The sequence below is a fragment of the Drosophila rhopaloa genome, unplaced genomic scaffold, assembly GCF_018152115.1.
Source record: "Drosophila rhopaloa isolate 14029-0021.01 unplaced genomic scaffold, ASM1815211v1 contig_163, whole genome shotgun sequence".
Lineage (NCBI taxonomy): Eukaryota > Metazoa > Arthropoda > Insecta > Diptera > Drosophilidae > Drosophila > Drosophila rhopaloa.
In genome coordinates this window covers 5033573-5060722 of record NW_025335043.1, presented here as the reverse complement: position 1 = coordinate 5060722, position 27150 = coordinate 5033573, and the positions used below count along the sequence as shown (strand labels likewise).

General features: G+C 39.4%; 2 protein-coding genes and 1 long non-coding RNA gene across 3 annotated transcripts in view; 2 read left to right on the top strand and 1 right to left on the bottom strand.

Annotated features, from left to right (window-relative positions):
• LOC108043921 (F-box/LRR-repeat protein 16) overlaps positions 1-16526 on the bottom strand; it is a 32510-nt gene extending 15984 nt beyond the window's left edge. The window contains exons 1-3 of the mRNA XM_044457819.1: positions 15145-16526; positions 6846-7019; positions 6637-6754 (exon numbers count right to left, since the gene is read on the bottom strand). Of these exons, the coding sequence (XP_044313754.1) occupies positions 6637-6754; positions 6846-7019; positions 15145-16413 (1561 nt within the window). The 5' untranslated portion in view covers positions 16414-16526. The remainder of the gene's footprint in view (positions 1-6636; positions 6755-6845; positions 7020-15144) is intronic.
• Positions 6970-7337, top strand: LOC123037407. The gene is made up of 2 exons (XR_006417479.1): positions 6970-7078; positions 7151-7337. It is a non-coding gene; the product is annotated as an uncharacterized LOC123037407 (long non-coding RNA).
• Positions 16527-24815: 8289 nt separating the features above from the next.
• LOC108047694 (general transcription factor IIE subunit 1) lies at positions 24816-26908 on the top strand. Its single transcript, XM_017127988.2, has 3 exons — positions 24816-24994; positions 25062-26168; positions 26392-26908. Exons 2-3 carry the CDS (start codon positions 25073-25075, stop codon positions 26583-26585), a joined length of 1290 nt encoding a protein of 429 aa, XP_016983477.1. The 5' UTR covers positions 24816-24994; positions 25062-25072; the 3' UTR covers positions 26586-26908.
• Positions 26909-27150: the final 242 nt, after the last annotated feature.

Sequence of the window (27150 nt, the reverse complement as noted above, 5' to 3'; positions counted from 1 at the left end):
ACAAGATGAATTCGATGCCCCGGCGGGCAGGAATTTTTCCCTTGCCACAGCAAAACGGAGGAAAATACGGAAAAGGTAAATACAAAAGCACCCACAACCGTACATTCTTACAAGTTTAACATAATCAGCATTGGGGTGGTCTGTTAAGGAAAAGCGAGGAATATTGTCCTTATATTTGATTTTAGCCATTATTTAGTATTAAAAGATTTCAGTAATATTATAGATTTTAATCATTTTCTTGAGTTCATAATTTTTATTGAATTCTAAGATTTTTCTGTATGCAAATATTTTGTTTAATTATGAAAGGTCCAGTCTAATATTTTAAATTGGTTAATAAAGCTCGAACAGTGTGTCTTATCGAAACAAATTCTCTACTCAGGCTTATTTAATTTGTTTGTTTAGAATTGTTTAAAAAAATTTAAGCTTTATTAAAAACCAAAAATGTATTAGAAGTAAACAATTTAAATTTATAAATTAAACCTAATTTTTAAAGGTGCATAAAGCAATCCGTATATCAATTCTTTTGGGTTGACGGGCTGCATCCCACTGCAGTTTCATCATGAGCAATCCTCTCTAAATTTGGGGATGGTTAAAGGGGAATCGGGCAATCGGGGGGTGAAGCCCCGGGCGCTGTGCACTTTGCGGTTAAATTGATGGACAAGTCGCTTTCGCGTCGACAAGTACAATTGTTCAGGCGCGAAACGAACCACAACCACTTCATTAGCAGTGTACCTTGCCAATCATCCCACCTCAGAGCTTCTTGGCAATCAGGAAGCTCTGGTTCTAGGGGCGTCTTGAAGGGGATCAAATGGCAATCGGGAATGTATATTTCACCTTTTCCCAAAATCATACAGTCTTATATACTAAACACAAAAAGGAGCGTAAATTATTATTATTGAGAATAATATAAACAAACTTGTTAATTTTAAACGGTAATAAAAACTGCTTTAGAAATTACACTTTTTCAAAGATTTTTGGTATTAAATGCCTCTTTCGAATTTTGGCTTTTAATTAAATATTTTCAAAAAAGCTTGCTTTTATAAAAAATATAAATTTGCACTGAAAACCCTGACAAACTTCTGTGGTAAGTATTGAACTAAAGAAATAATAACCTATCGATCAGTAAACTACATTTATTTTCAGTATTGGCAATAACCCAATTGTTTTGCCCACCCAACCAAATGATGATTACGCCACTGGTTTATTCAGCAGCTGTGTATGCTGCTCACATTGAGTGAAAAGCTTGGTGGACCACGTAGAGGAATTTGATTTGTCGCCCGACGAGGTTTGTAGTTGCCTCAATTCATTATTTCTTTGCGCGGACTCTGCTAAATGAAAGGCGGCATTTATGTTGACACTGTTAATTAATGGGAGATTAACTTGTTCATTGTTTCGCTTACAATTCGCCACTCACCATTCGCATTCGTGATATTCGCTCGCTCACGTGCGAACTCATAAATCACGCATACGCCCAGTTGAACGACCTCGCCGGCAATTAACGCCGCGACCAACAAGGGCGTCCTGTCAATGTGTCAGTCAGTCAGTTAAACAGCCAGCCAGCCAGCGGCTCTTCCGTTTCCGCCTGCGGGAAGGATTGCGTGCCAAATGATGTGTCACCTAGCATTCAAATCCCGAAGTAGCAACTGAAGAGGCAGCCACATGTCGCAAGCCAAAAAAAATATACCAATCACAAAGAAAAACGTGGGACAGCTCTTGTTTATTTTATATACCTGTCAAAATGTATTGAATACACAATAAAGGCGACCTTTATTTTATAAACCAAGTCGACAGAAAATTTGTAAAGCTTTTTTCATATATTGAAATATTATTGAAAAAGTTTAACATCACAAATAGCTTCTATATATCATATATGTTAGTCAATTTCCATATTATTATTACATATTAATGAAAATAATATTCTAATTAATATTTCTTTTATGTTTTTAAAAAGCCAACCCATTAAAAATGCCTGTTGCTTAGAGCATACTACAAATATTTATTTTACTTTTTTAGAAATTTTTACCAAAGACAGTAATTGGAATTTAAAATACCAAAACAAATTCATCTCAAAATAGATGATATTACTTTAGCAAATCTATTATCGTAGTAAAAGGTATGTACAAATTTCCATTTCCTGGTAGAACTATCAAGATAGGGACTAATTTTCTTTTATGCAGACTACCTATGTAAAAGTTATAAGTAATTTTCGCCAGTGTTGAGTTGACATGGGCCATAAAAATGTGGCTGGCCGAGTGCCAGCCAGAGCCTTCGCTGTCTCCTGTGAGCGGAGCCATCACTCCGAACCTGGAGCCTGGCCCAATTCAATTAGATGCCAAATGCAATTAGCTAAATGGCTTCTCGATGTTGTGATAAGCACCCACTGGTACACTGCCACCGCCGTTGCCCCTGTGACAGCAGTTTTCATGGCCGGCGGGCAGCGGAATCGGAAACGGACTGGGAGTTGTTATTAAAAGTTTTGCCACCGCCGGGGCAAAAGTTCAACGCCAGGCAACTGAAAACTGTAAACTGCGAACTGTGAACGGGCTTAGCCAACTTTTGACAACGGTTTAGACTGCAAGTTGCCGCTAACCGTACAAGGTTGCGCTTTAAATGCCAGTTTTAAACTTAGTGTAAACTTTCGAGACCATATTGCGTCAGCAAGGCCCTAAAGCCAGATTTAAATTCGTTATTTAAATGTGTTTCAGGCAGTTAGAGAAATCACTAGTCTAATATTGTTCGTCGCAATATAAATGGTAACTAAATGGTACATTGCATAATTGAATTAGCCCAAACATTTAATCTCCACACCTGCAAAGTAATTGTAATTAAAAATATTTTACATTTTTACTTTTTATCAACTTGTTTTTGTTAAATTCAACTTAATGTGTGTCATTACACGAAGCCGTTTTTCATTAAAATTGTAATTTAAAAGTGCATTCACGTACAAAAAATAAAAAGGGACTGCATTAATTATGTGCTTGGCTTATTGGGGGAAATAAATAAATGATTAAAATCTCCTCAGAGGATTGAGTGTTAAGGGTTTTCGAGGCCTTTGAATGACCATTAATTAAATATGTATTTCCGGAATGCGGTCACTTAAATTAAATCGTAAAATAAATATAAATGGAAGCTTAAATTTATTCGTGCCTTTACTTAATTCGCATTTTTTGTTGACTTGTTTATGCTTGCTGGGCAAACAGTTTATGATTGGGCTGCAATTTAAACAAAATGCCGCCATTAAATATGGCGCCTATTTGCTTATGTCCTCACGAATCGTAAGCCCCGCCCACCGTCCACCGCCCTACACAAATACAAACACAAGTACTAACACAAACAAAAACACAGACACGCAGACAGAGCGAAGCCAATCTTTGTTATACGGGGCGGATGTGTAATGTGCTTTTTATACTTATGATACTGGCTTTTCGGGCTTTTGATGCTCCTTCATCCATCAAGCTGTTTGCAGACCCACAAAATATGCTTAACACAGTGTGTGTTTATATGTGTTTAAATATTTTATAAATATCCCTTTCTCCCTAAGCTTTAAAACTCATAGTTATGATGTTTATTTTCAGCTTATTTTGCAAAAAAAGAAATTAATGATAGATGAGTCTGCTTAGAGGAAATTAAGAAAAAAGTTTTGATTTATCGGTTTAAAGCCCAACTTAAATGAATATTTTCTTTAGCTAAGGGATACTCTATTTTTATAATTTATTCTATATTCAGCACGAGTTTATTTCTAGATGTATCTGGGAAAATCAGTGTCATAGTGCCTCCCACCACAATTTTCAAGAAAAACCTGTGACTGCAGCCGCGTCGATGATCAGTGAACTGCAATAATTCGATTTCGATGCGCATCTCTGCAGCCAGAAATCTGGCTGGTTAACTGAGGAAGCCGTAGGAGTGGGAAAATGCAAAGGAAAAGCGGAGGGTGTGTGCCGGGAAATCCTGTCGAGGAAAGTCTTCTACCTGGGCGCCTGCAGCAACCTGCAGCTTAATTTGTGGCGCAATGTATGCCGAGGATAGGGGAAAAGCAGCCCTCAGCCTTTGTTGATTGCGGAGAGGGATGAAGGGGGGTTGGAGGGGAAAATGACGTGCCATGAAATTGATTGCAAAGTTTTCACCCCAAACTCTGAACAGCCCAACTGAAGAGGCACCTCCTGGAACTCAGGACTCAGGTGGGCGTCGTCAAAGGTCAAAGCAGCGTGCATAGGCAAAGCGAAAACTGCCTGCCCCTCGACCTCCGACCCTTAACCCTCGAGTGGGCTGGGTTTATGTTTTGCCATCCCTGTCGATCGCATATTAAATGAGTTTACGTTCAGACGCCTGAAAAAGCCCCGAAGCACACCTTAAAACTGCTCAGCTGCAGGGCAATGTGGCCGTCAATTAAAGTGGTTTATGGCCAAGTTTATCCGCAGAATGTTTTCCAAGAAAAAGAACAAGCTGTGGTCGCTTTGAGCTTTGAAAAACTCGTTTCATCAAATATAATATGTTCAAATATTGCTCGCAATAAGAATTAATGGTTGCCATAAATCCTTATTTATTAGTATAATTTTTGTAAAACATTAAAATACTTCAGTCATTAATATTTTCAAAAATATTAAAATTTGTACTCTTGCATAGGGTATTTTAATTTTCAGAAAGGTGTCCAGGCACTTTACTTCTAAACCTATAACTTTTCTTACATAAATCCAATTTCAAAGTGACATACTTCAAAATGATTCTTGCTATATATTTTATAGTCGGTTTTTTGTCATTTATATGAGCTAACCCCTTTCCAAATTTTCAAAAAATGGCTTTGCTGAAAAGTGACCAAAAACCTGCACATCTAACCTCATAACTTTTCTTACAGACATCCGATTTCAATATAGCATATTTCTAAATGATTGTGGTTTCATTCTCTAAAAATCTGTATACTCATTTGGGTTTGTATTTTTGGGTCGATTTTAAGTCATTTTTTTGAGCTAATCCCTTTCCAAATTTTTGAAAAATGACTTTGAAGAAAAGTGTCAATAAACTGCACTTATAAGCCCATTAAAATTAATCGGAAAATCGACCAAGCTTATTTGTTTTTAAGCATCGGTCGCGAAATATAGAGTATTTAATTTTTGTAACAGCTGCAAGGGTATAACAACTTCAGATTGCCGAAGTTTGCTTGTTTCTTGCTGATTAATAAAATGCAATGAATTTGTAAAACAATTAATTCATTAGTTTTAAAAACAAGATAAACATATTACCAATTTTTTTACATTTATCAATAACACTAAAGGTTGCAATAACTGGCAAGGGTATTTATAAAGGTGTTTTTTTAACCAAAAATAAACTTTGTTATCATATTTTTTAAAACATTTCAATGCAAATCCCATCTCTGCATCAACTTTAATAATTCCTGCACAGTCTGCGCTATATTGTTTTTATTATTTATTGGATTTCCGTTTACCATAAACCTATTTATTTAGAATTTTTCCCCCACCTGTGTTCAGGGACATTTTTATTTAGATTTCCTTTTTCTCCGCGACCGTAAAATAAAACTTTTTTTTCCTTATACAAGTATTTTTTGCTTTATATTTATTTCCTATTGCCAGTTGCACTAGCGGTGGACAAAAAGTGGACTTCTTTGGGGCTGGACCCTGCCAATTTGCGAGTGAAAAGGGTTCTTTAGCGCTGTGACGTCAAAGGATGTAAAAATAGCTGCTTACTCTCTGGGCCAGGAAACAGCATCGCACAAAAAGTGTCCCACAAAAAGATTCAATTAGTTGAGTGCAATGTTTAGACATGATGACGAGGGCCCAAAGACCCCAGTTTTCGGAAGCAGGACAAACCCATGAGGAATAGGGCTACTCCCTTAGTCCCTACACGGGCATTTCATTTGCAATGTTATGTTCGCATTTCTTTTACAACTCGCTCTCCCATTGGCACACTCCCGGCGGATATCCTGTACAGTTTTTTTGGATCACTATCAGGACGGATGCGAGGGACATCATTACACGAGTCCATTCAGCTATCCACCTTTCTGAATTAAACATTACAACAGATGGAAATGGTTGAAAGCATCGCTCAACCATTCTGATTGTGGGGCGAAACGAATGCTATTTCATTTTTCACACACACAGCAAATAGTTTCTGTTCATTGTTTATATCATTAATAAAATGAAATATTAAAAAAATTAATTAATTTTAACTTATTATGTTTTATCAGTTGTTGCATTTTAATTTAAGCCAATAACTATCTATCTCTTCGTGTTAAATGTTCTCAAATCTCCTACTTTGATTCTATCGTTAACATTTTTTGGCACAAAAATAATAAATTTATTATTTATTTAATACTCTTATTGAAACATTTTCAATACTGAATAATGTAGAATTCATGTAACAATAGTTTCGTTTCTATGACTATTTTTTTATTTTTGGGTGAATGGTATTTGAACCAAATATTTAGTGAAAATTGTTGTATATAATTTAGTAGCCTGAACTAATAAAAGGTATTGAAGCCCAATGTTTTGGGCCATCAAATAAATAATAATCCGATTATTGTTCATTTTTTCTCTGTGCAGTTTGAGGGACAAATTGGATCCGCCCCCTGATATTCGTTCCACATGTTATTTGATTAATTGGCAGGGGCAAAGTGTCGCTTACCGATATTAACGATGCCATGGTTGGTTAGTTCCCAGCACGACTGCAGTCGCAGGATGCTGAGGCTGTGGCTCTGTTTGGGCGAGAAATAGCCGAGCGCCGCATCCGTGACATGGTAAGCCTGTTGGGAGCGGGAGGAGATTCAATTAAATCGAGATTGGGAGGTGGTAGGTGGTAGATGGGTGGCGGATGCCCCATCAATCTGCACTTGCCTGCAGCGAGAACTCGTAGAGGGAGGGCAGCAGCTGGGCCACCGCCCCCACCGCCTCGTCCGCGATGTTGATGCAGTCCGCCAAGGATAGGGACACGATTCGGGGCGTCAGACACGCCCACAATCCCGCCTCGGTCACCTCGTTGCAGCCAGCCAGCTCCAGTTCAAACAGACTCTGCAATTCGAAGGACAAAATATCACAGACCACATCAAAGACACTCTGTTTACACACAGGTTTTTATTAAAAATGAAATTGGATATGATATTAAAACTTATATTAAATTCATTTTTATTTATCCATTTTAGCTTTTTTGCAGTTTCATTGCTTTTAGCGTTTAATTGGTGCTCCAATTGATTTTTAAAATGCCTTTCTGGAAATGTAATAGCAGAATCAAAAATGTGTAAGGCCAAAAGAATTTAAACGACTTGGAATTGCTTTTATTGTAAACAAAATAAGATCAAATTTTAAATCAATAAATGAAATGCAAACATGTTTCTTTTGGCAAGTGGGAATATTTATTTAGCTTATAAGGGGGTTTGCCTACTTAAAATTTCTAAACTCAAAATAGATTTCAAGTATCTAAATAATTTCCAAATCATTAATTTCTGCATAAATGTAAAACAACATTTAATATTCTTTACAGATTCTGAACTTTAATATTTTTTACAATTATTTTACTTAAAGTGTGTTGATCTTCTTGACAATGAACTTGGTAATCTAAAAAAAGTTTATTTTGAAGGCTGAACATTGCTTTAAAATTTTATGAGTTTTTTTCCTATTCTCCTAGACTAAAATTTGCTATATTCGTCTAAAAGGGTGACTGCGCTGTCATCAAATCGTCAAATGTTTTTATGATCTGCCGTCGGATGAATTCTAAAATACTTTTGGACATTTCACAGCGTTCATAAACGTTGACACTTTGCGAGCTGAAAATAATAAAGGCCAATCACAGGCGAGCGAAAAATATCAGAACGAAAATACCTCCGTATGTATACTTTTACATAAAACATATATAAACGTACGTATATGTATCAATATGGTATACAAATGCTTAAATCACAGGTAAGTTTACTTATTTAATCTGCTGATGAACATTTCAAATTAGCACATAATTAAACGCTGTTATTTATTTTCTTAGCCACGACTTAATGATTAAATAAACGTAACAAAGCAATTATAAAAGCGCTTAAATTAAGGAATTAGATGACTTCTAGATTGTGTGCACAATTGAATGTCCCAAGGCTTCAAAACCTAATTGGGTTTTCACATTCACCCAATATATCATGCGGTGGACCGTAAACAAAACACGGAAAATTGCATTCTGATTCTCTCTTTTGGTTGTTTGGTTGGATTGTGTGTGTGTGGAATGCGGCAAAATTGAATGGAAATCCGGCCACAGAGATCCAAACAAATTACTGATGCCACCTGGTGGGTGCAACGATATAACGCCAAAGTGGAGTGGGAATCCCATGAAATTAAATTAAATTGCACTGCTCCCAACTTTTGAGGCTGAGATTTACGAGTCAACAAACTGGGAAAAAAAACTTTTCTGCTAGTTCAAAGTAATTTTTCCATGCGTTATACGAGCAATTCAAATCCCTATAACTGGATAAACTTTGACCTTTTCAAGAGCAAAACATTGTCGAGGAAGTAAAAGCGAGAAAAACACATAACAGCTCGATGGAGGGGATCCGATTCAGATTCGAGGGCAGACTTTGTGTCGGGATATGGAAGCCATTGTTGTTGGGTCCCTCGATTTCGACCCATTTTCCCCCGCCCCCAAAAACCGGAAACAAGGAAACAAAAGCGATAAACAGCAAATGCAGCCGGAAGCACGATATAAAAATGAAAATCCCAAGGATGGTCACACACACAAAACACATTAAGCGTGAACAAATTCTCACTCCCGCGGCTGAACAACAATTACTTTTATTGTTGACGCAAAAACTGGAGAAATAACAAAACGTAAACAGCTAAAACAGCAAGATACTAATTTAATCCGAATGCTTAATGCGAATTCCCGTGAACTCGTGTAATAAATCAAAATTAATTCATCCGTTCTTCGTTTTGGATTAATTTATTTTCTCAGCACGATAAGCCAATGAAATTGGGGAAAAAATGTTATGGAAGATGAGTCTAAGTACTTTAGACAAATGTGATTTCTTCAAAATGTTTGTTTTGATGTCAAGAAAATCAGCTATGCAATTCGCTCTTGATAAAAATCTTTAATTAAGTTGGTCAAATGAATCCAAGCTTAATTTATTCATTTTCTTTTGTCAACACAAGGCAAATGTTAAAAGGAATGCTGTCAAAACGTTTGTATTTTCCGAGTAAAAAGGATTTCAAATACCCAAACCTTTTCACGTCCTAATTCTAATCTGAGGATCTTATTGGTGTCCAAAGAAACTTTGCATAAATTAAAGGCACTCGTTAGCAAATTAAATGGTCTAATTACGGATGTGTTGAATATACACGACCATTAATTGGATTCTGTACATCGGTTAACTTTGCCAACAATCAGCAATGGGAAGACCAACAACAAACCAAGCCTTTGTCTTGACTTCATTATGAATGGTAAATGTTTGGATGTTGTTTAGATTTTTCCACTCCCCACGTTCTGTATTTTATTTTCATGGACAATTGTGGAACTTTTTCCCCTTAGCTGGCTAACACAAAACACAAAACAAAAACACGTAGCCGTAGGAAAAAAGAAAACTTTTTTCGGTACCATGTGTGGGGCATGAGCCAAAATCGATAGGAAAAGTCAACCACGCAATGTAGAGAGTTTCACAATGGAATGCTAATGACGATACACACATGCTCGGATGTGTGACTATTTAGCAGGATAAAGTTTTTCAGTGTTTTTGGTTTGGTTTCTGAGGTTTGTATTGCCACGATGACAGTTTTTCGTTGGTCTCTCTCAGGAAAATATATAAATTTCACATAATTAAGTGGTTATACACCCTGACTAGGCTTACAATATTGAATATTTCTACTTACACAACCACATACTTTTCAGTTGTATTGTTATACTATTTGTTCGTTAATTATCTACCATATTAATGTCAAATTAAAGGGATACATTTAAATTGCTTGGACACAAAGCCTTTGTTTATTATACGGCTTATTTACCAAAGCACAAAACATAATTTCCTATTCTGTTCAATTTGGTGCGACAGTATCATGTGGAGCTAATAACACAGGCTACTTTATTTTATGAATAGCAGGCGCTTTAAATAAAATATAATCCCTCAAAAGAGAAGTGCAATTTGAATTTGAAATTTATAGGCGGATTAAATTTAGCAATTGCAGCTGAAATGGAATTCGCATTTAAGTAGCCGGAGGTGCGAGAGCGTAGCATAATTTTATGGGTCAATGGGTTGTTGGGTTCAACGAGCTCCGGACCCACTTTAAATCCCCCTCGCAAAAGTCTGGAGTGGAAACTTTGGAGCGGCAATGCGGAAATCGCATATATTCGCCCGAGGCGACTGCAGTGCCTTTGCCATTAAATATGTATAGGAATGCAGGAAAGTCGTCGCATTTCCGCCGCATTCAGCAGCAGTAACTAGCATTAATTTCGCGTTGCATGATGGTCCGTTTTTCCGAAAAGGAAATGGAAAGGGGGAAATGGGGGCTGGGCATTCCGTATGGTTAGTGCACATGCACTTTCTGCAGAGTCCCCAAGGTCGAATTCCTGAGCCCATTGCGGTTGATCCTTCGGCATCATGGCAAACCCAACTTGTCCCCAGTGTGTCATTGTTGTTGACATTGCCAGCGACAACAATTTGCAATCAAACCATTTGTTGGCGCTTCCTGCGCACACAGAAACTCACATTCATCTGGATATTTCAGACTCTGGCAATGGAACTAGGCTCATAAACATCACATGCATTCACAGTGGATTAATTCTGACATCAGCAGTCCTGGGTGACGTATGCACACCAGGGTGGTCCTGCCTTGACTGGAATATTCGCGTGGTTACTACCTAAATGCTTTTATTTGTTCGCCATAGCCGTGTTTAAGGCTTTTATAACTCATACGCAGTGTTGCCTTTTCTGCTTTCATTGTTTGCTTACAATGAATTGAACTTTTGCCACGTTAAAAATCACATTTTTACAACAAAAATTAGTTTAAGTTTTAAGCTATTTATTATTTTTAAAACTAATTTATTAAGCGGCTTTACAGCCAATTGTATATATTTAAAAAAAATTATTATCGACAAGACTTCTTGTTATTTTTAAGCCATATCCTTCATCCGCAGTGTTGCTCAACTTTCAGTCAAATTTCTGTAATCTATATAATATTGAATAATATAGAATATAAACAGACATCAGAAACGTAGAATTACTTCTACTAATTTAATTATAAATAAGATTAAAATTTGTTAAGCTTTTGTTCTCCCATTCAGCTTACAAAAACACACAAGACATTAAAAGTTGAGAATAGCTATTCATTCCTTAAATAAATTATCTTGAAATTACTTTAGTCTGCTCCGCTTTTGCTGTTGTTAAACAAAGATAAATTCTAGTTTTCAAATCTCATTTTTCAAAGGATTAAAAGTCCCTAACTTTTTTAAGTGAATGTTAAATCGAATATTTAATTAAAATAACTTAGATAAATACAAATATTTAAGGGTTCACTGTGATAGGATCACCCTAACCCACAAGTACCCACAAAATCGTAGGGGCTGTGGTCCGAAAAGGGTGGGGCAGTCAACTCAATGAGTGTGTGACTGACTGAGCTGACAGGACCACAAATTCAAGCAGAACGTTGTTTCAAAGAGGACTTGGCCGCAGTCAGTTCACCAACATTATCCACTTTACTGGCTCCACTCGAGTGTGTGTGTGTTTCTGTGTGTGTGTGTGTGTATTTGCGTGTTTGTGTTTACAAGGATGAACGAGTGTGTGTGTGCGTGGGATTGGACCATTTCCGGAAACCCATGCTGGGCCCCTGGTGGATTAGGTTCCCAGATTGCTCGGGATTGGTCCATGAAATGAATGGATTAGTTCGCCCAGGGCCATCACCACAGTTGGCCATCAATTAAGCTGCCCACTTGTTCGTCCAAATTCGATTGGGGTTGCTTGGGATTATTGAGGCAGTCCGGCAAACCGAAAAAGATGAAATCAGTGGGAAGGCAATAATAAAGACAAAGCGAGTGGAAGCCACTTGGATGAAATAATGGGTTATTTGGCCGTACGGGATGAGTAGTGTAAATCAGAGATTTGGGCTTGCGGTTTTAGATAAATGCATAACAAAATTTCATTCAAAACAGCAAGTAAGTCGTGGCACAAAAGTTAGTTATTATTCTAATCATAAAACTAAAACTTTGACATCCTTATGGAAAGTTACGGTTTCATAAAATGAGGTCATTTAAAGAAGTTAGACTGTTAATCTTGGAAATAGTTTGGTTTAAACTACAAAAACATAAAAAAAGAAAGTATTTTGCCAAAAAAAAGTCAAACAATGGTCCACATAGCAAAAAACCCAATAGAATAAATAAAAAGTGCTGAATGGTGTATATAATTCTCTTTATCGCTTACTCACTTAGCTTAAAAAATATTCTGCTTCAGTAATATAATTTCGCATAAATTGAATTTCAGTTTTCAGTCTAATAAAATATTTAATTTTTTCTCAAAACAAACACTAATGGGCCGCAACTCGAGCGCAACTCATAAAAGATTCATTTGCAGAGCGCAGAAATTATGAATGCATCGTGAGTGCTTTCGATTGAGCTAGTTGCACATTTTGCTCAAATTAGCGAAACAAAATAATAGGGTAAATTTAATGAAATTTATGAAGGGGCTTTGATGTGATTTGCATCTGAAATTGATCGCATCAATTCATTATGTTGGCAGTTTTGTCGAGTGACGAAAAGGGGAGGATTTCGCAAACATTCGCGAGGCGATGACACACTTTCAGCTCTGACACGTTTCATTTCTCTGGCGCGCGGCACAAGTCCCGAAATAAAATGAAAATAGTTTGCGTTAGCCAGCGCACAGATTCGTGTGCGAATTTATTTTGGTTGTGGCCCAAAGCGGGACTGACCACTGTCAACTTGCCGCTGGCCAAAAAAAAACCCGCCCACAGCTGCAATATTCTCGCTCTCAGACATTTTCCGATCCCATCTCCGTTGGGGTCACCCCCCCGAGAAAAAAGGAGGAGGAGGAGGAGACCCCAAATCAAGTCGGATGCTGGGCCAAATGAAAGTCGTTTGCATGGAGCAGCAGGCCATCCAGTTGGGAGCAGCTGCTCGGGGATGGCCTTCAGGACCAGATTTCCGGACATTGGCATGGCCGTCTGCCCCCGGGCCAAGTTGTCCTGCATTTTAAACAAACGACAGGCCATTATTCGAGCTTATGTGCAGACGGGAATTTTGCTTACATATATGTAATATATATTTATATATATTTATACCCTTGCAGAGGGTATTATAATTTTGGTCAAAAGTGTGCAACGCAGTGAAGGAGACATCTCCGACCCTATAAAGTATATATATTCTTGATCAGGATCACCTCCTGAGTTGATATAGCCATGTCCGTCTGTCCGTCTGTCCGTCTGTCTGTCCGTCTGTCTGTTTCTACGCAAACTAGTCTCTCAGTTTTAAAGCTATCGAATTGAAACTTTGCACACACCCTTCTTTCCTTTGCACGCAGTATATAAGTCGGAACGGCCGGGATCGGCCGACTATATCCTATAGCTGCCATATAACTGATTGATCGGAAATGCCATAACTCTGCTGTTTGTTAAGTTAGGAAGTTGGGACTTTCTATGGGTTTTATATTTGGCCAATCAATTCCACGTACCATTTCATAAGGATCGGCCGTTTATATCCTATAGCTGCTATATAACTGATTGATCGGAAATGCCATAACTTTGGTGTTTGCAAAGTTAGGAAGTTGGGATTTTCTATGGGTTTTATATTTGGCCAATTAATCCGACCTAACAAATTTCATAAGGATCGGCCGACTATATCTTATAGCTGCCACATAACTGATTGATCGGAAATGAAATAACTTTGGTGTTTGAAAAGTTAGAAAGTTAGGATTTCCTATGGGTATTATTTTTGGCCAATTAATCCGACCTACCAAATTTCATATGGATCGGCCGACTATATCCTGTAGCTGCCATATAACTGAACGATTGGAAATGCCATAACTTTGGTGTTTTTAAAGTTAGGAAGGTGGGATTTTTTATGAGTATTAAGAATGCATCATATGAATAATTTTGGAGAATATAATTTGCAGAATATTCTGCAAGGGTATTTCAACTTCGGCTCCGCCCGAAGTTAGCTTTCCTTTCTTGTTTTTACTTGTATCTCAAGGGCGAAGGGCTTAGAACGCCGCTTGCCAAACTTTTTCAGTCTGCTCTGTTACATTTTATCTGAGCTTTATCTTAATAAGTATTCCTTTTTGGGATTGCAGACTAAATTTATGATATATTTTGCAATGTCATGTTAAAGATTGAGTGAACATGAGGCCAAACTGTTTAAAAGCACACAAACATGAGGAAAGTACCAATGCAATGTTAGTTTTCCAACAACGAATCTTTAAAGGATTTGTTGTCACACGAAAAATAAATATAGGCGAACTTTTCTTCATCAGTTTGGTTATGCCAAAAGACAAAAACTAAATAAAACATTGCCTTTAGTTAGGAATTTTCAATTGAATAAACTGACAGCTCATTAGCTTAACAACATAGTTATACATAACAATCTTTGAATTTGAATTTAATTTTCAGAATTGGGCAAACTGTAAAACGTCTTTAATAGCGAACTTTTCTATAATTTAATTAATCTTTTCTTGTTATATTTTATATTTTCTTGTTATATTGCAATCAGAAATCTTATAATTGCATTTACTTTTTAAACCAGTTACTTCCTAATTTATGGAAATAAGTTACAAATTTAAAGATAGTTTGGGATGCAAGTGAAAACAATGTTATCTTATGCTTGTAGTTTGATACCATTTTGTAAAAAATCTTTCAAATATTTTTAAAAATAATTTACTTTGGTAAATAATAACCAACAAATAAATAATTTTAATAACAAGTTTTTTTGCTTTTGAGTGTAAGTATGACTTAGTTCCAATAATTAAATAATCATGTGTTTTAACAATTTCACAGGATAGCCATCAATAGCATGATAGACAACTTTCCAAATCTTTGGGTGCAATAACAAGGCTGAATTTAACAGTTTAATTAATAATAAATGAGTTATGAGGGTAGATATCCTTATATTTTGATAAGAACAAAGCGGGGCATAAATTGCACAAAAACCAATCAAAGCCAATCTATGACTCACCTGCAGGTGGTCGAGCAGGGTCTCCAGCCCCCGGTCGCTGATCGAGGAGCAGCGCAGGCTGAGCGAGTGGACGTGCTTGGAGGCGAGCGGGAAGGAGTGGACGACGTCCAGGGCGTCCTCGTCGGTGGCGCCGACCAGGCCGAGGGCATGGAATCCCCGGCGGATGAGCGAGTTGTAGAGCTTGCCGCGATCGCAGCCAGGCATTTGGCGCAGTTCGCGGCACTGCAGCGTGGGCAACAGGCCGCTCCAGTAGCGCGGACTGCGGTACAGTGTGTCCCGCCACTTGATGCACACCTGGGCGAGAATGCGCCTCTCATAGGGTGAGAAGTACTGGAAGAAGCGGCTCAGAAAGCGGTCGTCCAGCATCAGCTGCTCGATGCTGTGGAATTGCGGCGGGTGGAGCTGGTGCTGCAGGATCAGCGGCGACTGGCCGACGGCCATGTTCCCATACGGATGGTGCAGGTGAGGATTGGGCAGCTGTTTCCTCAGCTGCAGCGGCGTCCCACCGCCACTGGCCGCCGCCTTCTGTGCGGCCACCATGCCCATGGTGCTGAAGGTGGGCGAACCGGGATTCACTCCGCCACCCGGTATGGTTATGTTCATCTGCTTGGCAATGGACTTCACTGTGGGCGTGGGCGGTGCACCCAGTGGCATCCCAGTGGGCGGGGCCGGACCCACCATCACATGGTGGTTGGAGTTGATCAGCGTGGAGGCCTGCAGTTGGAGATGTTGCTGCTGGGACTGTTGCAGCTGCAGATGTTGCTGCTGCTGCTGTTGCTGTTGCTGCTGTTGCAGGAGGTGGTGTGTGGAGTTCTGGACCTGCGACTGGCCACCGGGCAGGGAGATGCCTCCGCCGGGACTGGGACTGCTGCCCCGCGAGGGTTTGTCCGGCGTCTGTGGAGGATTGGCATTGGTGGCGGGCAAGGAACCACCAGCTGCAGCAGCCGGCGAGGAGGAGTTGCTATTGGAGCTATTCGATCCCGATCCCGAGTTGGAGTTGGAGTTGGAATTGGAGTTGGAGTTGCCTCCGCCGCAAAGGGCGTTCGTCACGCGCTCCATCACCGACGTCTTGCCGCTAGACGCCGCCGGAGTGGGCGTGGCCCCGGTGGGGGAGGCGGAGTCGCCACCAGTTCCACCCCCGCCACCACCACCACCACCCCCGCTGGAGGCACTGTGGTGGTGCTTCGAGCGCAGCCCCAGCCCATTGATCCGCTTCGACAATTCGGCGGAGGCTCGCTCGACCACGCCCTGCGCCGAGATCGATGACATCGTGTGCTGGAACAGATTCACCTTGCCTCCCTGGGAAACGGCCTCTTGGAAAAGTGGAGCCCCTCGTCCTTCGTCCTTCGTCCTTCGACCTCTCGCCTCACTCCTCTCTCCGTTTTGCGGTAGCTTTTCGTTTGCACTTCGCTTATCCTTTACATCCCGTTTGCACTGTGCATTGTTCACCTTTTTTCCAACAAAGGTCTAATTAGCGGGGTCCACCTGTAACGAGTTAAGGTGATATGCAAAGGGTTAATGTGCTGGTTTCTGGTTGCAGTGGTGGTTCTTAAAGGCAGCAGGGAAATTTCATTAAATATGCATATGTGAATCATGCAAGGAATCGCTTTGCTCACTCATAACCTCCTTTAGAAATGGTTGTAAATTTAAATATAATATGAAAAGGATTTTTAAGACTCAGTGAAACTAATTATGGAGATACTTTTACAAATCTGAGGGTCCACTTGTAAATGATAAATAAAATAAATAAATCAAGAAATAAATCCAATATGCAAACACACCTTTAAAAGAAGAAGTAAGTGGATTTGAAAATGCGAGCCTACTAACTTAAGGTTAAGTTTAATTATTCTACAACAGCATCAACAGTTGAGTAGCTATGAAATTACAATAAAATATATAAAGTCATATCAACAATTACGCAACTTAGTAGAGGGTATTACAAAGTCGGAACTTATTCCATTCTCTCCACTTCTTTATTAACTTTTGAAACATTTATACACCGCAATTAGAAACCGACAACACTTTTTAGTCATTTCCTGCCGGTCCCACTGCAATTACATGATTTGTGGGAAATCGCCAACTGTAGTTTGTCACTCCCTGTCAATAGTTTGTTCGAGACTTGCCCCATGTGGAAATCGCGGCACTTTCGCGTGGCTCAGCACGACATGACCAAATGGAAAAGAAGGCCACAACCGGACAGATTTATAACCCACTTTCGTCGAGTTGGCGTGCAGGCCGTAACCTCCGACCTCGATTCTTTTTGCGACTTGTTGTGGCTGCAGAAAGTTCGCCGATAAGGCAAACAATATTCCAACTACAGGCAAACTGAGCCAAGGTAATGCGCCACCCGGTGCATTGCCTCCTGAGTCGCGCTTTCGGACCGGAAGTACCAAGTCCCGCGAATTTCGGGCGGAGCCATTGGTCCTTGCGGGTTTCGAAGATTTGAAAAACCATTAATGGCTGCAATAATGGCTTTGTTGGTTTTCCTTTCACTCAGAAATATTGGTAAGAATTATTACTTAAACTTTCAAATTATAGAATCAAAGGTTGCTCTAAATAATCTTGATTTTATTCTTCAACTTAAAAGCAAGACATCTAGTTAAGTTTTATATAATTAAACAGAAATATGTTAAATAGTCTTAGATGAAAACTCTTAGGTTTATTGTTATTTTAGACGGTTTAGCTTAAACAATTTTAAAATAATTTCAAGTGTCAATAATAAATCAGTTTTTGATAAATCAGAAGTACAAATATGTATGTCTTTTTTAATAACCATAACCAACAAAGAATAATGTGGCTAATAGTTTCCCAACCTCCGGTGAAAGATAAGTGTTCAACAAAAGATGAAAATCAAATTCCCCTTTGTATCGATATTGAAATCGATAGCCATTGCTTTTATCCTCAAGTACATAAATAAAAACTTAAATGCTCAATTAACCGAGGCCAGCCCAAAAGCTTCCCCTTGAGTTTGGCTTATCGAGGGGATACATTGGCTTTTTGTGAGGGGAACACATTTAATTGCCATAAATGCGCGGATTCGCCTGAGCTCAGATGCGAAAAAAATGGGGCCTCAAGTCTCAAGGTGAGCATCCTCCTCCTCCGGGGAGCGCTTATCGTTGGTCCGCCTGGCTGCATCCACATCCACATCTACATCCTTCGTCCTTCGGCGTCATCCTTGCCATCCGAGGGTCCTGCCCCAATCTTCGCAATCCTTGCTGCCTTTCCGTTTGGACGTGCGCCCAAACAAAAGACAGTCGTCGTCATCTCGCCGCCCAAGGAGGCGTGGCAGAGACATTGACTGAGCTTTGTCTGCCATTTCCGGTCGGTTCAAATGCGGAAAGTTCCGCCAGCACTTTTTACTCAGACGAAAAGTAACGACTTATTAACTGATTTTTTTAAAAATATATTTACAGAGATAATAATAATAATAATAATAGATAGAGATCTATATGATTTTTAATGAGATCCCTTGAATATATTTTTATTTATAATATTTAATATATATAATATAAGAAACACTTTATAAAAGAGTTTTTTATATAGTTCAAAATTAATTTCAACTACAAAATAATACAATATTAATATTTTTAATATTTACTTTTTATTACTTATTTAATTATTCAGTTACAAAATATTTATAAAGGTATTTTCATTTTTTAGCAGCAAGTAAAGAACAACGATTTCCCATATTCTCTTGGCCCTCATTGAATTATACTTATATTTAAATTCAGAAATCCTAAGTGCCCTTCAGCGGGTTAGAGTATTTATCCTTCGTTTTGAGTGCAGTCGTATTTTAAACGTGACTGCCTTTTATTGTTGAGATTTGATTGTGCGACAAATGCAAATACAAATTTTGTGCACGACACAGTCGAAAGTTGGCATTACCCAAGCAGGCTTCCTCGGGCCTTTCCGTCTGCTACAAGTTACACAATCCTCCTTGACTTTGCCAAAGGACCCGCGAATAAGGGGAAGGGGAAATGGAAATGGAAGGAGGTGTAGAAGGTCCTGGCGGATTCTCAATTGGGTTACTTGGAGTGGAAGCGAGTATCTCGACGGTTGTGTGAAAATTGGCTTGATAATTTTACAAATCACTGTGTATGTGGCTCCTACCCATTCTTTTTAATTTGTAACTTGGTTAATTTAAACCAGATTTTCTGGCAGCACCAAATAAAAGGCATATGTTGTTGTTTATTGTTTTGTGTGATGGTACAAGGTGGTAAACTAAGACTTGGCTTCATTTATCATAATTAAAGGCCGATAAAGTTGGGGTTTGCTAGTCCACAACTTGATTTTTTGATGCCTACTTTCAAACTCAGTAAACAAATTCCAATCTATCTTAATAACATTCTCATTCTACCAAGATAAAATTTCGTAATTTCCAAATGCCCAAAAAAATATGTCAGGATAGAAATTGCTCTAACAAAATAAACAGAGAAAATGAAATCCGCAACAGTGTTTATTTCACTAAACAAAATTTATTTATTTTATTAAAACATAACTGCGACTAAGTTTAAATTTATTTTCATTTAACCATTTTATAGTTTACAGTATTTCTCTTAACGAAACTAAAATTTTACGGAAAACAATTTGCCTTACTTTTGAAACTAATTTAGTTGCCCCCAAATTGTTTAAATTAACCGAGCTTTCAAGACCAATTTGGCGAGCAAGTGCAGAGCCACATCTTTGGCCCTGCCCCAAAATGTTTAATTACAACCTAAGTAATTTGATTAATATTCCGGAAAGTGCATTTCCACACCCAGTGCACCACCCACCACCCACCACCCACCTGGGACATGCAACACAAATTTGGAGAAACTTTTGCTCTGTTTTGGGTGAGCCAACTGCAAATGTGTAGCATATTGTAAGCGGTTGAACAGAGAAAACTGAGAGTTAAATGTTTTTACAAATATTCAAAAAACAACAAACATTGCAGAGGACAAACAATGTAAGAAAAAATGGTTCTTAAATAAATTTAAGAATTTAAGAAAAATAGGTCTAATATATTCGTAATATAAATATAATATTTAAAGCTTTTGGTTAATAGTTTCCAATATTTATTTAAATATTAAAATATTTTTAAGGCTTTTCATCATACTTCAATAAATCGATTGCATGGCTTTTAAAGCCTAGACTTTGTTGAATTTTGAAATTCAGACTGAATATTGTATTCTTGAGTTTCTTGAGCCATTAAACATTACTAAATAAACTCTTGCATTTTAAAATTATTTCGCTCTGTGCATTAGTAAATATGGGTCTTGTTCAGCGAGTGTGTGTGCTGAGTGTTTGGGGGTTGACGAGTGGTTGGTTGTTGAGTGTGCCTGCCATCTAGTGTATTTCATTTTTGTATGCCCTCCGCCTTGTGCGCATTTTCCGCAGCTTGGCTCCATGTCTATTTTTGGAGTTGGTTTGAGTTCGAGTTCGAGTTCGCGTGCTTATTGGATTTTCCACCCACCACCTCTCTGTGTCAGGGCCTGCTCCACATTGCTCGCACACTTCCACTCCTAGTTCCACTTCCACTCCCAGTTCCACTCCGGATCCAGGGTCCGGGTTGACTGGTTGGTTGGTTGGGTCTCCGGGTCTCCGAGTCCGGGTCCAAGCCCCGTATCCGTAAGCCTGCGTGCTGCCAGGGCAGCAGTATCGATTTTCGCCCCGCTGTTTCCACTCCACTCTCTCTACATTTTCCCTTCTCCTTTCTCCACTCCCCATTTCCCTTTCTCCATTCTCCGCTCAAAACAAAACAAAGTACGGCGACTGCAAAGAAATAGTAGTAACCCTCCCGAATAGCGAATGTCAATATTTTCCTCCGCTTCCCGCTCAAGTTCAGTGTTTTCCTTCCATCAGCTGGGGAAATGTGGAAATGTGTAACAAGAATGGAGCGAACAAAACACGGGGACTGCAAAAATGTTGCACGTACGAAGGGATTGGGTGGGGGAGGGTGTAAAGTTCTTCAGAATAATGGTCTAAGCAATGACGGACCCTTGGGATCCCATTAGGCAACAATTAAATAATTACGACAGTACTATTTCGTAACACATACAATGTTTCAAGGATTTTTCTTCGTAAAGGCGTGGATTCAAATAATTTGTTTTAAAAGCCTTCCCAAAACATGGTCGTAAAATTTGACAAATGTTTAGATCACTTCAAAGCACTACTTTTAAAGATTTTTCAGATTCGGTAAGTCTCCATTTTTTTAATAATACTAAAATCATGTTTTTTTTAAAAATCCTTTCCGAAATCAAGAAAAGAAAATCTTCTTTAAAGTGGCGTTGATTTATTATGTTGTAAAATTATGGCAAAAGAAAATATCTAGAGTAATAAAATGGTATTTAAAAATATTTTATATCATAGCCTAACTATAGCAACATTGTTTTTCGAAGTTCGAATATTTCGAAACAAAAACCGAGAAATCCAAAAATTCAAAAATATAGATTTAATACTTTTTCATATTGGAATGAAAATTGTAGCTTTAAATTGAACCATTAAAATAAGTTCTTATGCCAGAAACGAAAACCAATTCACGTAAATCCAATCGGGCTTAGATTGCAAATGGCTTATTCTGTGTGCATCGAAAAATGGTTTTACTCAGGGCCTTGTTCCATATGCAAATTGAACTTGCTTTACTCAATCGCAATCGAAATCCCAATCTCAATCCGAATCCGAATCCCAATCCCAGTCACGATTTGATTCCCCTCAACTTATGCCCCAGCCGTACGTCAGTGTTCGTTTCTGGGTCACTATGCAACTTTGACCTGATTTGTGGAGTAGGCCGTCTATATACGTACTTGGTAAATATGTACTTGGTATATAGTGCATATGTGCAGCCGTGATAATGGATAGTTTTCCAGATATCGAGCGATATGCAAAGCAGTCGACAAAGAAATCCGCGAATCAATGAGCTCAATCAAGCGCTCGTGAGAGGACGCGCCAGGATGTCTAAGACCATTATTGCGATTATGCCGATGGGTGGTGGGTGGTATGACATCACAGACGAGTGGGTGGTGGTAGGCGAAGGGTGGTGCCACCCCCTGGGGGGCGGTTAGCGACCGGCTCTCTATTTTTCGAGGGTGAGCGTTAATGTTTCCACACCTCAGAATGAAACTGGCCAACAACAAAATCACGTGCAGCCAACAAACATAATCCATTAACTGAAGTAAATGTCTCTTATTTTTTGGCATATTTTATAATTTCTAGTTTCAATACTTTCAACATTTTTGTGAGTGTTTAAGAGACCAACCTTTTCCTTGCTAGATTCTTTATATAATGCTTGAACTCTGCGTCTCACACAATAAAAATCAATTTGGCAAAAGTTGCGGCGCCGCGTTTTCCCAATTTCCCTTTGTGTTTATCGTGGCTTTCCTTTGGGTCCCGTATTCGCAGCGGAAAACACAAAAACACCGAAAGAAAACACACGCGAACGGAAAAACGAAAGCCGCAAAAAGTCCACCGCCTCGCAGACAGAGGAGGAAATTGCAGTTAAACGTTTGAAAACAAAAAGAGTGTTTGCACGCTTTTGTCGCCTGTAATTGTTGTGGCCGCCGTGGAAAATGGTCGAGCGGAAAAGCGAGGAAAACGAGCGTTAGCGCGCACGACTCAAAATTCAAACTGCAGGCGGATGTCACCAGCGAAAGTGGGAAAGCCTGTTTTCTGTTTTTCCCGCAACGAAAGAGAGAGGGCCTGCGCATTGGCCACCGCTCTCTCTCTCTTTCTCACGCGGAAAAGCTTTTCCCATGGACGTAGTTCTGGGGGTGCCCAAATGGCTAAGTTCTTGGCCAAGCGTCCAAACACTTTGGGCCTACTCCTCTGTCTATTTTCTCGCAGAGTCTGCGCCCTGCTTTCCCTGCAAGGTAAACAAGCTCAGGTGGAGTTTCTGGGGGTGACCCACCCCCCGGAAAACTTGCGCTTTTCCGAAGAATGTTGGCAGCTCCGCAGGATGATCGCCCGTGGGTGTTCACGTGCTGCAGTTGCCACTGTAAACAGTTCTACTCACTTTTAGACAATAATTTTATTAAAAAAAAGTTAGTTTTGAGTCACATTTTCCGATATATTCTTATAATTTCCTTTAATCTTGTGGAATGTTTTTTGCAAAAAAGAGCTAACAATTTTTTATTTTGTATGACAAGACACAAATGCTAGGGAACTAATTTTCCAACATATGTACCTTTGTTTTCAAAACATTAACATCTAATTTTTCCGTGCAAATATAGTATATTTTTAAAAATAATTATAAAAAAATGTCAATTATCTCTTCTGCCTTTCGAAAATGAATTGTTTAATGAATCAAGATAGTTTAATAAGCAAAGTTCGATTTAAAATTATCTCATAAGTAAAACAAATTGTCCTTTTTAAAATGTTTTAGTCTAGTTTTTTCTTTGTGTATTTTGTGTTATTAGGCAGTTATTTAAAAAATCGAATATGGAAAGTTTTACGTTGAGCTTATAAAGAGATTTTCAGATAGAGGCATTCCTTCTTGAAAAATTTGAATACGACTTTTTACAGAAAAACATAATAGACTTCTTGAAGGGTTTTATAAAGTTAGCTTTCCTTGTAAGTATTTTTAATTACTTCGTGACCAAAGTCCAGTTTTTCAACCAATATTCAGATGTCTACTCCGTGGCCGATAAATTTCACTCTACTCTGTCTGTTGAATTTGCATTTGTAAACACGAAGCAGCTGATTCGAACTTCGGACTTCGCATTGTGGGCCCAATTATATCCATGACATTCATCGAGGACAACAGAAGTGTGTTGGCAGCCAAATAAACACGCAGGAGGACGTCTGTCCCCCGTCCTCCGACCTCCAACCCCTGGAAAATTCCACCCCGGCGGTGGCTGCTTTGTTTGTGTAGCTGGGATGTTTTTCGTGTGGGCGAGCGTCGTTCTGGGGGATTACACCGGAATGCACTCGAACGTAAGGCGAAGTTCGCATTAAAAAATAGACGGCCCTAGACAGCGGAGCATGAAATATTAAGCACTTCGACCGGATAAACAAAGGGGCACAAGGCGGCGGCGAGAGAGCGACTTGTTGGATTATTTTCACTTATTTGTGCGGCCAAAACCATTTGAAAGCAAACAGCGCTCATATGCAAAGCTCTCTACAAAGCCAGAGCGCAAATAAGAAAAATAAGTGCAGAACAAATTCGGCAAACACCCGTAGAATATTATTGTAGGGTCCTTGGTATCTTTAAAGGAGAAATTCCTGATAAAAGTTTACTCTTTTTTGACAACTTAGAATTTTAAAGTAGGAATTAATAACAAAAATAAATGGGTAAATTAAATTAAATTTGTCATAGCTACTATTTTCACATTTATGCTCTAAAGTTTTCATACTGTTATTTAGATTCTTCTCTAAATGTCCTTATTCAGAAGTCTAAGTCTCATTATAAATAAAGTAATTGGCAATATATTTGTGTACATAAAAGGCTTAAGGGCTCATTAAAATTTATCTACTGAATCCAGATTTCAAAGTTTATCACTAAAAGTTTGATTTTTAACCGCCAAAGTAGAAATTTAAATTTTAATATTTTTGATATGGCAATGCTGCAAAGTGAGCGCGCATAAAATTGGTTCGAGCAATTGCTAAAAGTGCATATTTGTATTATATCGATAAATTTATTCGATGTCAATTGATTTTTGATGCCAAATTTCTGCCATAAATCGACTGGCTATCGAATTTTTGTCCAGCTCTAATTGGCGGCGGAAATTATTATTTTTGCGGAGGAAAAACAACTTAAATACGTATATATAAGGAACAAATGAGTGCTGGACGACACATGAAGATCCTCGAACCCACCGCAACCTGTGAATAACCGAAAAGAGCACCGCTCCCGGGATTTCGGAACCGAGAGAGACTGGTGAGTCGCGTGGGAGTCACGAAAAATCAACAAGCCTTTAACTCTATATATACTGCCGATCCCCCAGCTAAAACCACGATGTCGTCGACATCCGCGGCTGCTTCGAATTCAGCGCCCGCGAAAACGGAGGTGCGCTACGTGACCGAAGTGCCCAGCAGCCTGAAGCAACTGGCCCGCCTCGTGGTTCGTGGATTCTACTCCCTGGAGGACGCCCTCATCATCGACATGCTGGTGCGGAATCCCTGCATGAAGGAGGACGACATCGGCGAGCTGCTGCGCTTCGAGAAGAAGCAGCTGAGGGCTAGGATTACCACCCTGCGCACCGACAAGTTCATCCAGATTCGACTGAAAATGGAAACGGGGCCGGATGGCAAGGCCCAGAAGGTCAATTACTACTTTATCAACTACAAGACCTTTGTGAACGTGGTCAAGTACAAGCTGGATCTGATGCGCAAGCGTATGGAGACGGAGGAGCGGGACGCCACCAGTAGGGCCAGTTTCAAGTGCTCCACGTGTTCCAAGACGTTCACGGACCTCGAGGCAGACCAACTGTTCGACATGACCACGCTGGAGTTCCGCTGCACCTTCTGCGGATGCTCCGTGGAGGAGGACAGCGCCGCCATGCCCAAAAAGGACTCGCGTCTGCTGCTGGCCCACTTTAACGAGCAGCTTCAGCCACTCTACGACCTGCTCAGGGAAGTGGAGGGCATTAAGCTGGCGCCGGAGGTGCTCGAACCGGAGCCCGTGGACATCGATACCATTCGAGGACTGAACAAGCCCAACGCCATGCGTCCAGATGGCTTGGCGTGGTCGGGCGAGGCGACTCGCAACCAGGGCTTCGCCGTGGAGGAAACCCGCGTGGACGTTACCATTGGCGGCGACGACACATCGGACTCCGTGGTGGAGCGCAAGTCGCGGCCTATTTGGATGACCGAGAGCACTGTGATAACCGACACGGATGCTGCCGATGGCGCGGCCGATGCGGTGCAGACGGCCAGCGGATCCGGACATCGCAACCGCAAGGAGAACGAGGACATCATGTCAGTCCTCCTGCAGCACGAGAAGCAGCCGGGCCAGAAGGAGCCGCACATGAAAGGCATGCGTGTGGGCTCCTCAAACGCCAACTCCAGCGATTCCAGCGACGATGAGAAGGACATCGACAACGCAAAAATTCGTAAGGCTATATCTTTCAATTACCTATTTTTCCATAGTGTCAGAAAAGTATTTACAAGCACTTTTATTAGCTTGAAAATAGTAGTATGTTGTGAAAATCGTGATTAAAGTTTTAAAAATGTTAAAAATGAGAACAAATCTATTTAAATGGTGCATATTTTTAAAAGAATACATTTGCCCCCTCCAATTTTAGTATTGATAAATAAATATATTTATAATTACAGCTGATGTCGACTTTGACAATTATATTAACTCGGACTCCGCGGAGGAGGATGACGATGTGCCCACTGTGCTGGTGGCAGGACGGCCGCATCCGCTCGACCAACTGGACGACAACCTGATAGCGCAGATGACGCCGCAGGAGAAGGAGAACTACATACATGTATACCAGCAGCACTACAGCCACATCTACGAATGAGGACCCGCCTGCAATTAGCCACGTTTTCCCCAAGTTCCCCATCTCACGCATAGAGTCATTGTAATTATAAGTTACCCACTAGTTCGAGAGAAATTGTACAAATGAAATGCGTATATAAATGTGCATAAAAAAATGGCTGAGCGTTTTTGTCTGTTCAGCTACTTCTGTTCTTTGGAACTATACTAGATATTTATGTAATGCGAATATATAATTCTAGGGAATTATTTATTGCCAGATTAGTGATTTGTGATAACTGGGATATTAAGGATAAAATCGTCTTCGTTTTATCAATTTTAATAATTTGATTTATTACAGGCCTGAAATTTGCTCCAGTTATAAAAATAACATTTTGAAAATCTAATTATTAGGAATTTTTTTGATTCTTGATATTCTAAATTTCCTGAATAAAATATGTCTTGTTTTGTAGTACTGTTCGGTTAATTAAGAACAAAATAGTTGACATTTGCAAACGTTATTCAACATTGAAAACTAAATCAACTGTATTAAAATAATTGCCTATTTTCTATTTTATTTTGATTAAATTTCATCTTATTTTAAATATTTC

What these genes read in the sequence shown, in the direction of transcription:
- LOC108047694 (XM_017127988.2), top strand. Translation starts at nt 25,073, where the DNA reads ATGTCGTCGACATCCGCGGCTGCTTCGAATTCAGCGCCCGCGAAAACG. An exon ending in CATCGACAACGCAAAAATTC is followed by an intron (nt 26,169 to 26,391) that starts GTAAGGCTATAT and finishes TTATAATTACAG; the next exon opens with CTGATGTCGACTTTGACAAT.